We start from the raw sequence: 13,685 nt of genomic DNA on the forward strand, positions 1-13,685 counted from the left end.
AGCTCTAAGCTGGCCATCTGTTTCAAGCAAACCATATTCAAGTGGAAAAGTAAAGATAAAGGTTAAGGATTGTACCCGCTTGAAGCTTGTATTGGGTGGTAATGGCCTTGGGATAGGTGTTTCCAGTGGTTCTGTGAGTTCTACTCCCTTGTGCTCTTTGGTGAATTTCTTCACTTCCTTGCCGACTTCTTCAATTGCATCCATGTCCTGATCAAAGCCTTCTATGTCTTCCTCGTCGCTTAAGTCATAAATGGGAGGTTGAGAGAAATCTACCTCCGCATCATCTTCGTAATCACTTGGGGAAGATTCTTCAATCTCAGAGAATTCACTTGCTGATGCAAGTTCACTACTGGGAGAACTTAACTTGAGATTATCATCATCAAGGAAACTTGCTTCTTGGATTATTCCGTCTAGTTCTTCATAAAATACTCGCTTTGGGAGTTGTGCACTATCCTCCTTAGCATCAATTGTAACGTTTTTGACAGAATTCTGCATAACTCTGGATTCCCATGGAAGTTCAGCGTCTCCTAAGTCTTCAACCAACTCTTCTTCTTTTATAATGACAGCTTCCTCTACTTGTTCTAGTATGAAGTCATGCTCTGTCTTGTCCACTGGAGTTTCTAGTATCTCCTTCATGCTACGCTCTTCATCAAATTGTCCACATGGGGCTCTGGGAGGCCCTTGAATGTTCGAACGTCTAGAAGATAATAGACTTACAGCTTGCTCCAGTTGATAAAGGGTTGTTTGGAGTTGATCTACTGTTTCCTTGAGGCGAACCTCTGATTCTCGGGGTGATAGATTTGGACGTGGTACATTGGGAAGTGGTGGTGTTTGGGAGTAATTGGATTGGAATCGGGGTAAATGAGGATCATATGGTGGCGAATGGTGAAAAGAAGCTTGTGAGTGTGGTGGTTCAAAGTTATGTTGAGAGGATGGCCTATAAGCACAGGGTAGGGCTTGTTGGTAACTATAAGGTTGTCCACCATGTCTATTGGCTTGATATGCATTGTAGAATGGTCTTTGTCCATGATATCTTGGAGGGTGTTGTTGCCTAAAGGGTTGATCAGATCCTCTTGGTTCCATCCATCTTTGATTGCTCAGACCTTGATGCATGTTCCTGTTATAGCTTTCACTCCTTTCAACAATATTAGAACCAAAGTCAAAGCGAGAGGGGTGAGAATTCATAGTAGCCAATGGAAGTAAAAGGAGAAAATAAAGACAAATAAACAAGTAAAATAAAAATATTTACAATAACCAATAATAAGGCACAAGATTGCAGTTCCCCGGCAAAGGCGCCATTTTCACGTTAGGATTTTTGCCAGTAAAGAATTTTATAAAAACAGTCGCGTTGTAGATATAGTCTCTAACCCAACAGAAATCCCTTCGTACAAACATTTTGGTTGTCACAAGTAACAAACCCCTTAAAAATTGATAACCGAAGTATTTAAACCTCGGGTTGTCTTCTCAAGGAACTGCAGGGAAGTATGTTCTTATTATTGGTTATGGAGATTGTAAATCGGGGTTTTGAAGATGAGGAACAAGTAATTTAAATCGCAATTAAAATAAGTAAAAGACTGTAAAGTAAATAAATGACTGTAAAATTAACTTTTGGCAAGGTATGAGAAATTAGAAGTCCTATCCTAGTTATCCTTATTAATGATGATGAAGATTGAATCTTAATTCCACTCAGTTGGTCTTTACTTAAAGTAAGGAAAGGTCAAGTGACTAATTAGTTTGATCTTCAAATCCTAGTTAATCCCTAAGGAAAGATTGGGATTATTGAAGTTCAATTCAATTAGCAAAGATAACAATTATCAATCATGTTTGAGTTTGATAACTCCTGAGTTACTAATTTCTTAACCAAGACCAAAAGGGAGAAAAATAAATCTACTGGAATAAATATGTCTTTAGATTGGGAATAACAGTAACATAAATAAAAGAAAGCAATCATAAACTGAAATACCTCAAATAACATTAATTCAAAAGAGTAATCTGTAACATAGAAGAATTCATAAATTAAATTGAGAAAATAATAAAAAAGAATATTGAATCTGATAAAAAGAGATAATCCTGAAAGCGAATAAAACCCCAAATCTAAATCCTAATCCTAAAGAGAGAAGAGAGAATCTCCCTCTCAAACTAAATCTAAATCATGAAAACTAACTAAAATTGGAGACTCTCTTCTGAATGGATGCATTCCCACACTTCATAACCTCTGATCTGTGCCTTCTGGACTTGGATTTGGGGCAAAAAGGGCTTCAGAAATCGCTGGGAGCGTTTTCTGTAATTTCTGGTGCGTGGCCTCTGTCACGCGTCCGCGTGGGTCACGCGGTCGCGTCATTTGGAGTTTTCCTTGTCACGCGGTCGCGTCAGTCATGCGTCCGCGTCATATGCGTTTCGCTCAAGGTGCGCGATCGCGTCAATCACGCGGTCGCGTCATTGCCAGTTTCTTCAAAAACTCAGTTTTGTGCTTTCCTTCCAATTTTGTATGTTTCCTTTCCATCCTTTAAGTCATTCCTGCCTTAGAAGATCTGAAACTACTCAACACACGAATCACGGCATCGAATGGAAGTAAAGGGTAATTAAAATAATTATTTTTAAAGCATAGGAAACATGTTTTTCACATACATCACATAATAAGGAAGGGAAAGTAAAACCATGCAATTTATATGAATAAGTGAGTGAAGGATTGAATAAATCACTTAAATTAGGTACAAAATATATCATAAAATATGGGTTTATCATAGTTAAACAATTTAACAGAAGTATTAAATTACTACAGGATATAATCATTAAAATATTCTGTAAAATCAACTTAGCTGATTAATGTAAGATTTTATTAGATGTGCACTAAAAATTGATGATGGTATATAAAATGAATAGAAAAGTTGAATAATGAACATGTATATATGTACCAATTGAGTATGGGATTGTATTCGTACAATATAATTGGTTTAGAGATTTTCTACTTGTCCTTTAAAATTCAGCCTTTGGTAAGGATTTTTAAGGATTTATTATTATTATTTAATTAATTTGAATATCCAGTTTTACGTATCAATTGTTCAAAAAATCAGAGAAGTTACTTATTTTTTGTTTTATCTTTCTTTTAAAGGCTGAATAAAGGACAATATTTAAAGAATATGTAATTGCACTAGTTGGTTTATTATAACCTCGGAGAGAAGTACTTTGAAATTTGTTTAAACCACTCCCTTCGTATTCTATGTTCATCCAAGCAATTTAATTCGAAACATTTGTCTCTCTTATAATTTGACATAATATTACGATATGCTGAAAATGATAATATGATAACATTTCTTTATTTTTTTATCTAGTGTAAAATGAGGGTATGTTAAAAAATATAATATTATAATTTTCATTGGAAGAAACCCATAATTATTCTTGAGAATCAAACGCTTTGTTTGTGCTAATATAGGACACAACACAATGTTAACAATTAACCGCTTCTGGATTAAACAATATGAATATTTATTTTACATAATTACACGATTTGTTTTCCACATTAAAAATAAGGTTATATTGGATGTAATAACATTCCATACTTAAAATAGTTAACTTTTATATAAAAAAAAAAGGATGGGGGAGGGGGCGTATCATATGCTTGCCTATCCCTCGCTACCGCCACCCGCATGGTAAACATACAAAATGGAGATGACATTTATATAGAACTGCTCCCAAAGCCGAATATATACTGACTACTCAACATAGAATATTAATCTTCCGAATCAATATGAAAATCACTCAGAAAGTTTCTTCTTGTGGTGTAATACTTCTTTGCCCAAAAAGGGCAAATCCATAACTAGGTTTTTGTTAACATACACATAATTAGTTGCCGATATGTTCAGGGGTCATGATTTGGGTATGGTAATTGGCACCAGCACAACATAAATCCTTAATTATGTGTCAACTCCTTACATGATTTTAGACGTGTGTGTTATATTGGTTGAGTTATAAGTAGAGTGTCTGGGTTATGAGTAATTTAAAACAATTTAAGATAAAGACACTTTAAGAATGAACTGAAAGTAGATATAATTAGAGTGTCTGAGTTATAAGTAGCATTCCTAAAAATCAAAAGAGCGACTAAACAAACCAAGCAAATAAATCGTTCATACAGGCCTCAATGAAAAACAACATAACATAACATATCAATATATGCACCAAGTCAAATACCTCCAGCACCGTCTTCATTCTGCTTGGCAGGCTCCTGTTCGTTACAGCCATGTGCTGTTTGCTCCGCTTCAACATCAGCACCACTGAGCAAGACTTTATGCTCGTCCTTTAAAGCAGCGACGCTGTGTGCCAGTTCATGCCACTTTGCCACGTCATATTGTTCTTATTGTTGAAGCTTTTCGATCTGCGCCATTAATGCATTTGCTTTGTTATCCATTTGGAGAACTGTGATTTCATTCTTGTGCCGCGCAATCCGCAACATCATTTCTAGCCGCCGCAGTGCCTTTTCCCCTTCCTCCACTTCCATCTCCTTGGCCTTCAACCTGACATCGGCGGTCAACTATGCCACCTTTGCCACCCTTAGTTGTTCTCAGTACATATGAAGTTGAGCCTTCAAATTCTCCTCCTTTTTGACTAATGTAGCCTCAACCATGTCACAGTCTACACATTTTTCCTCTCTATGGATGATGTCAATCAGATCAGCAATTGATAGTTCCGTGAGGTCGTCCGCACTAATGGTCTGACTTAGGTCTGTGATGGATTCCTGCGACATCCTCTCAGATAGTTGGGTGTGGTTTTTCTTTCGCCAGTATATTCACAAGAAGCTTAGCGTGGTAAGTGTGGCAGGGGTGCAAAAGATTGGTATATGTTGAACAAAACAACTGCTGCATATTGGTATTCAGTGAAACTTTTAGCCTTCTATCACAAGTTTTGTTCTGTCATCATGATCTGTATGCCAGTGATGCAGAATTTACAAACCACAAGACACCAGAAAGTGCACCGGGTCATACCAAGTAATAACTCACAGTGAGTGAGTGTCGATCCCACGAGGATTAACAGATTAAGCAAGAAAAATCAACCGATTAATCTAGCCAGACAATCAATTTAGGGTTTTGAAAAGTATTAACAAAAACCAACCAGAAGCAAAAATAGAGCAACCGTGAGTGTGATAAAGATGTATGATTAAGAAAGTTAAGCTTTTGGAGATGTTAACTCTTTCGGATTAATACTGTTCACTTTCCACCTTGATCATGCAAAGATACAATCATGGCAAAATAATCAAACTCCAATCCCTTGGTGATTTTATTCCCTTTAACCTAATTAATCACTAATCCCTTAGCCAATTACTTAAGAAAAGAGTTGAAGAACGTTCATTGATTCATAAACCACACAATTCATAAGAATCTCCCCTAGTTTATTTTATGTCACTTATCAAATCCAGTTTTAAAACGTATCAATTATGAGAATCGGTTTTGAAACTTAATTCAATTAATCAACTTTTCCAAGAAGTTAAAAGAATTCAAATCAAAGAAGAATTGTTTTCCAATACATTCAAACCCTTTAAGATGAAGAACAAAAACCTATTCTTGAAAAGAAATCAATGCATTAATCAAAGATGTAAAAAGCTTAGAACATTAATCCACAGAATCAACAGAGCTCCTAACATTAATAGAGGGGAATTAAAAACTCATATTCTTCCTTGAAATCCTTGAAAAATAAAACTGCCGAAGTAGCCGAGAGCCTCCTTCCGAGATAGTCCCCATCTGCCTTAAATACTAATGCTAATTTAAATTTAAATTCAAATTAAACCGAATCAAAACTAAAACAGAATCAAATCTATCTAATTAATGATTACCTCTAGTATAATTTCCAATCTTTATCTCCTTGTAGTCTTCAATTAATTCTAAGATTAGTGGACTTTCAGTTGAGCCTTGAATTGATGAAGAATTGAACAATTGAGTGACTTGAATTGAGGCCCTAGGAGCAGCACCAAAGCCCACGTGGTACGTGGCTTGTGTCACGTTATACGTGAAGCAAATTCTTGGCATGGAATACATTCTGTTAAGCTCATGTACAACGTGAAATAGGCTACGTTGTATGTGAGCCACTTTCTTCAATTGTTGTCTCCTTTTTCTCCCTCGCGTTATACTACATGAAAAGGGTGAATGATATGTGCTTGTGCATACGCACACACAGATCCATTTTCTTCCCTCACGTGGTACGTGATGGAGTTCACGTTTTACGTCCTTCATCTTATCCTTCTAGTGAGCTTTCTATCCTTCACAAAAAGCATTCTGCTTGTTATTGTTTGTCACAGGGAGCATTCTATTTGTTGCTCTTCATCCTCCTTTTTGTTATGTTTCTTTTTATTTTTTTCTAAAACTTTCTGTAATCAATGGAATTCAACTAATCAAGGTAATGTTCACTCTAACCTTAAATTCATTGATTATTCCACAGAAATTCTTAGTAAATCAATTGAAATCTCGAAGGAAAAACACTAAAGATACGGATACATCAACCACCATCATGATCGCACACGTGGACAACCGATTCGGAATCCAATGATATGGCCTATACAGTTATTGTGCGTTACTAGTTTTTGAAATTCTCATTCCATTCGTTACTAGTGGAAAGTTGTTTTAATATAGGGTAAATAATTTATTTAAGTATGTTTTGAAAAAATAAAAGGTTAATTTAAACTACTTTGGTGAACCAAAAAAAAAAAAACCAAAACATAAAATATGAACAATAGAACATTAATATTGGTTTAAGCCACTTAGTAGATGAACAATCGAACAGAAGCATTAAATTTTTGCATGATATAATAATTAAAATATTTTATAAAACCAAAGTAGTTGAAGTATATTAAAATTGGTTTAAACCATTCCCTTCGTATTATGTGTTCATGAAAGCAGTTCAATAGGATAGATAAGACTCATTTTTAATTTAATATAATATTATAGTATGATTTAAATTATAATAATATAATATTCTATGCTTTTAATATCCGGTCTTACCTAGAAGCATCAATAAAGAAAGAAAAATTCTAGGGAAACGTATGCGGCACTAAACCCCCTAATGCCAGTATATTAAATTTTTAAAAAGATATAATAGGGACAAACAAAACGCATCGTGGGTGGTCATCTCTCATCTTGATATTCTCCAATAATCCCCCACAAAGTTCTTGCAAATGGCTGGTGTAACAATCAAAATTTCAGTATGTCTAGATCATATTAGAAACTGAGCGTCACCAACTTGTCTTCCTAATTATTATCTATTATTTAATTATATGAGCCTGATTCATTGTTAAAAGCGTAGTTATTTTGTGAGGTACTTTTTTTTTTGAAAACATTTGGATTAATAAACAGAATAATTCATAATCATTTCACAAATAATAACAAATAAAACAGTTATAAACAACCACACTTATATACATCTCAAACAGTTAACAACATTTAGTTATCCAGCCTTTATTAGAGTAAAGATTTTTAGTTAGATCACCCCTAGATATAGCTAGATAATAACTATATACATATATATACATACAACATCCCAGGCCCTGACCTATTCAAAAAGTCCCTAAGCTGGCACCCAGACTAGCTTAGGCTCTATACTCACCTAGTCCCTCAAAACTACTAAAGCGAGGGAAAATATTCTAGGTCTTCAAAACTCGACTCAGGTCGAATGTCATCAAAAGGTGGAAGATCATCTACTACTCCTCTGCACAATCTTACATTGCCATATGACGTCCCACTGGTACTCCATCAAGTAGCCACATAACAGGAGTCTCGTACACATGATTTAGGCTAAAGTGCGCATACGAACGGGGTGCAGATGTTGGGTGGTTTCACAGTATATATATATATATATATATATATATATATATATATATAAAGAGAACGAGATTCACCCTAGTCTCAGAAGACTACCTAGAGCGGAATCCTCTTTGCGAAACGGTCATTAGTAGATTACGGGAGGGTACTCATGCTTCCATCTGAATGGGAAAGGGAGAGAAAAGGGGTAAGAACTGGGGAGTTCTTAGTAGGGCCGGGGTTATTAGTTACGTTCATTAATTCTATGTTGTTTAGCAGACTAATAGCAAAATATCAAGAAGCAGTAAACAGAAGAAATAGATAAATAGAAAAAATAGAAAAAACAGAAAGCGAAACACGAACAAAAGAATACAAGAAAATAAAACACAGACACAGAGAATAGAATACAAACAAACAAAGCATACATTCATTCAACAATCATAACAGAGGGAATGCACAACCAAATATGATGCATGTCTGTCCTATGCAGGCCATGAGCTCACGTGTCGGTTTACACCCTGTAGCCCGACATTACTTAGGAACTAGTCCTAGATATGGCTTTATCTCTGTAGGTGAACTTCGGCCTACAGGAAAAGCACTCTTGTAAGTGAACTTCGGCTTACAAGAATAGTCTAAAGACAACACAACAACTTTCTATAGGTGAACTTTGGCCTACAGAAATGGCACCCCTATAAGTGAACTTCGGCTTACAGAAATAGCACCCCTGTAAGTGAACTTCGGCTTACAGAAATGGCGCCCCTGTAAGTGAACTTTGGCTTACATGAATCACAACTCTCTGTAGGTGAACTTCAGCCTATAGGAGCAACACCCTGATCTACACAATTGATATTCGCTTTAGGTGAACTTCGACCTACAGGAATCACAACTTACTGTAGGTGAACTTGGGCCTACAGGACCTTTAGGGCCAACGGAAAAGCAACAGATGAATATACAACAGAATATCATGCCACAAGATTTAACTCTTTATTTTTATACTCTTTTCCTCTATTCTCTTGGTTATATTACTCTTTTCTCTTTGTCTCTTTACTCTGCTCTGATTAATCTTTTCTCTTTGTCTCTTTACTTTGCTATGGTTTCTCTGTTTAACGTATGTATTTATAGCTTATGTAAATTTCGGTATGAATAGTTAGCATGTCCCAAGTATAGGTTCATTAAGTATATATTGAAACAGTTTAACTTTTCATATTATACCTAACCCTAGGCGCAACTCAAGAACTAACAATGTAGCTCCTAGTTCGTTCTCTAGTCTCTATTGTTTTCTATCATTAAAACTTTGCCGACTTTTTCTTCGATTTTTATCTCTTCTTTAACTTTTTATCTTTCCTTTATCTTTGCCTCATTAATATGTTATTACCACTCCCTAGGTGTTTTATGAAGGTAATTATGAGATTCTGAACTTAAAGTTGTCTTTCTAAAACTTTTACGAAAAACTATCTTTTTTGCATTATTTTATTATTTTTAATAAAATATTTTATTATTATTTATTATTTTATTATTAAATTTTCGAAAGTTACCTTATCTTTACCTTTTAACCTTTAAAATTCACTTTTTACCACCCGTAACTTTTAATATTTCTACTTTAACCACCCTAACTTTTCGAAATTACAAAATAATCCCTAAACACCAAAATAATTACTTCCTTGCCCTTTTATGGATCAAAAAGGTGTTCTTCATTGTTCTTCACCACACTCAAAGTGTTCTTCGTGTTCTTCGTAAATTTTTCAGATTTTTTCTTTGTTTTCACCTATTTGTCAATCTTTTCAGCAACCAATTTTTACCATAATTCATAATAAATTTGCAGCCACCAAAGCCCTATATTTTACACTTGATTTCAACACAAATTCAAACCCAATTTAAAGGTTAGGGTTCTAAATTCCAGCAGCCACAAGAACATGCATTCATAGCTTGAATATCATCAAATTTTATCAAATTTTCACCAAAATTTCAACAAGAATCACTCATATAAACAATCAATTTCAAGAATAACCAAACCATATCATAATCACACAACTCAAACACAATTAATCAAGATTAATTTTACCAAACCCTACCTTGATTTGCTGCTCCAAATCCGGTTACTCTTTGAAGTGTTCTTAAAGCACTTTTTCCTTCTAAATCACATCAAGAACAACTTTAAATCCACAAACCCTCAACTGACCGAATCTCATTCAGAATATTAGGAAGGGATTTCTCACCTTAAACCTTCTAGAAATTAACATTTCTTGGCCCTCAAGTCAAGTTAAACATGATTCCTAAGGAAGAACATCAAGAAAACACATGTTTAAGCATGTTTTCTTGAAAACCGAATTCAAAGGGGAAAGAAATAGCCATCTCACCTTATTTCTAGCCTTGATAAGTTACATGGTTATGTAGAGGAAGAAGAAAAGATCATTTTGGTGAAATCAGAGTTTTGATTTGAGTTTTAGTTCAGAAGAAATCAAGCTTTGAAGATTTAAGTGTCATGAAAGTTTCTCTCTTTTCTCTCTTGTAATTTTCGGCCAAAATAAAGAAATGAGACAGCCTTGGAGGTCTTGGGGGTTTAAGGTGAGTTGTGATTGGTTGGCTTTGAGGTGGATTAAAATAATATTAAAATATCTCAGGTATATAACTACTAAAACTAGATGTATCGGAACACTCGTAAAAACATCTCTAAAAATACTTTTCTGAGCTACTAGAATAAATGACACTAGTAACATATTTAATATGAGAGTAGAACATGTATGATGAGGCATTAGCATTGCTAAAGTCATCAGAGAGTGTTGGTGCTAAGCTGCACCAGTAAACTGTGAACCCGGTTAAACCGATCTCCTGTTTTTAACTGAAACAGACCAGGTAACATTATAATATCATACAAGAAGCTTATAATACTAATATAATGATAATATTATACTATTATCTTTCTTCTCTCATGAATCGAGTCCGGTTCATCAAACTGAGACTATTTACGAAAACCAGAATCAAAACTCCTAACCGATACGGTTCAAAAACTAGGTTCTTCGTGATTGCGTTGTCGAGCGTGCCTCAAATGAGGTCCTGGCTTAAAGATGACATAATGACAATGAGGATTGAGATGATTGATGATACAGTAGAGGTGTTCCCTTCACTGATCTTCTGGAGAACTTCGTGTCTTCAGAAAAGATCTCACATACTCGAAAACTGGGTTGTTACAACTGGAACATCCAAGAAGAATAGAAAGAAAAAGAACGTAGCCGTTGAGTACAAATGTCTGATTAATCTTCTTCCTCGTGACATATGGGTGAGCATTGCCACAAAAGTTGCATCGAATTCGATTCAGCATCTGTTCAACATGCAGGTGACTTGCAAGGTATTTTTGGATGTAGCGACTTCCAACGCTGTCTACAAGCATGCGTCAATCTTGAAGCTATCGATTTTGTCCTTTTTATATTATTTTGATCAGCCTGCAAAGAGGTTCTTATATTGCTGCACGAAAGCAGGAAATCCAACTGCTCTACTCCAGGTGGGGATGATTAATTTCTTCTGGATTGGCCACTGATCGGCGGGATGGAGACTCTAACTAGGGCTGCAACGGAGGGAGACGCTAAAATCGGTTACGTGTGTGCGATGCTGCTACTATGTAATAAGGAAGACGAAGAGCACATGCGAAGAGGAGTTGCATTTTTCAAAATTGTACGTGCTTTTGGGGCAGTCAAAAGGTGCAGAGAGGTTTTCAAACAGATATTCGAGCATCGGTGGGTGGAGGAGAAATAGTTGGATCCTAGATAGCCCGTGGTTTGTCGATCCATCAGTTGCCCTACCCGCGGCACCATGGGTGTTGTCGAAGATGTGTCCCGTGTGTGAACTTTCTGGCTAATTACGAGGTGCGGGTGTTCTTGGAAAGGTTTAAATTTGAATGAAAATTTCTATTTAGTGATTTCTATTGTTCAAACTTGTTGTTTATGCTTCTCATATCTGGTGTTACAGTAGCTAGCATTGTCTCCTATTTTGTTTAGAATTTACGAATGATTATCTATATATGGAATATTTTGTTATTATGTTTCTTTTTTTGTATGTGGAGAAATCTAAGTTTGATTTGGGATGAAAGATTTGTTGGATGATGATATAATTTATGTAAATAATTATAAATAAAATATTACAACCAGGCAGGGACCCAGGTTCAGGAGGAGGGGGGACACTTGCCCCCACTAAGGTTGAAAAAAGTAATAATGTTATATAAATTAATATATTTATTTCAATGCAATTATACTTTTATCCCAACACAAATTTATTAAATTTTATTTTGAGATTCATGTTAAAATTACTCAACTAGTTAAATTACCAAACTAAATCTCAGTTCTCTAAATATTAGTATAGTCAAAACTATGCTTTTTTCAAATAATTAAGCCAAATAATTATTAATAAAGATAATTCAATAAATTTATTTATTTTTACCATTTATAATTTTATTTTAAATCAAATTAGAAACTTACAGATATACAATATTTCTACAAGTATCTAATCCTATCTTTTGATGATTCCTTCTCCATTGTATTCAATTTCCTTAATTAAAAAATTTGAAAACAATGAAAATGTCATTGACATTTTTCATTTTCGAATTCCAAGAAAAAGTTACAAAGTGAAAACGGCATTGCCATTTTGCAAAGGAAACATTTTTTAATAAATTTTTAAGTAATAGTATCTATTAATTATTTGGTCTTATCCAAAACAATCGGTAAAGAAACGTATGAGAAATTGAACCATAGTTAATGCCAGTATACTAAAATTAAAAAGGATATAATAGCAACACATAATGCAGCTTGGGTGGTCGTCTCTCCTCTTGATATTCTCTAATAATCCCCAAAGTTCTTGCAAATGGTTGGAACATCCAAGAAGAACAGAAATAAAAGAAGCATTTTCATTGAGTACGAATGTCCACTTTTTCTTCCTCGTGACATATGGGTGAGGATTGCCACGAAGGTTGTATTGAATTCAATTCAGGATCTGTTCAACATGCAAGCGACTTACAAGGTGCTTCAGGATGCAGCTAGGTCAGACAATGTATACAACCATCCAATGATATGGCATATATCGTTAGTGTCCTTTTTATTTTACTTTGACCAACCTGAAAGGAGGTTTGTTGATTATTGTGTGGAAGCAAGAAATCTGGATGCTATACTCCGGCATAGGATGACGGAGTATTTTTGGATTGTCCACCGTGACCTTGGAATGGATCTTCTGACTAGGGCTACAACGGAGGGCAGCATTGAAGCCGGTTACTTGTGTGCCATGCTGCTACTGTGTAATCACGAAGACGAAGTGTACAAGAGACGAAATGTTAAATTGTTTGAAGTTATACGTACTTCTGGGGAGGTCAAAAGGTGTAGGGAGGTCTTCACAAAAATTTTCGAGGAGTGGTCGGTGGATGAAGGACCTTCGGATCCTGAACATCCCATGGCTTGTTGGTCCACTAGTTGCCCTACCCGCGGCACCATAGGTGACGTGCAAGATGCGTCCAGTATCTCGTATGTGCACTGCTTCGATGATTACGAGGCGAGGGTCTTCTTGGAAATGTTTACATTTTAATGAACATGACTTTTTACCAATTTCTGCAATCTGCCAGTGTGTTGTTGGGAATTTATGCTTATGTTATCTGCCAATACAGTAGTTAACAATGTATCCTATTTTGTTATGAACGATTATCTTTCCTTAACATGTGGACTATGTTTTAATTGTGTTTCTACTTTTGTATGTGGAAAAATCTCATTTTGATCCAATAAATTGACATAATTAAAATACATGCTTGTTCATGGTCAATCGAAATAAATCTTTTATAATTTAGTTTTAATTAGTAACCACCCATAAACTTATTATTGAAATAATTAATATAATTTACATATACTAACTTATTAACTTAAATTTGAGATT

General features: G+C 35.1%; 1 protein-coding gene across 1 annotated transcript; it reads left to right on the forward strand.

Annotated features, from left to right (window-relative positions):
* The first annotated feature begins 12,632 nt into the window (after positions 1-12,632).
* On the forward strand, positions 12,633-13,343 carry LOC112778140 (putative F-box protein At1g67623). The gene has a single exon (XM_025822497.1). It carries the CDS (start codon positions 12,633-12,635, stop codon positions 13,341-13,343), a length of 711 nt encoding a protein of 236 aa, XP_025678282.1.
* Positions 13,344-13,685: the final 342 nt, after the last annotated feature.

The sequence above is a fragment of the Arachis hypogaea genome, chromosome 19 (assembly GCF_003086295.3).
Source record: "Arachis hypogaea cultivar Tifrunner chromosome 19, arahy.Tifrunner.gnm2.J5K5, whole genome shotgun sequence".
NCBI lineage: Eukaryota > Viridiplantae > Streptophyta > Magnoliopsida > Fabales > Fabaceae > Arachis > Arachis hypogaea.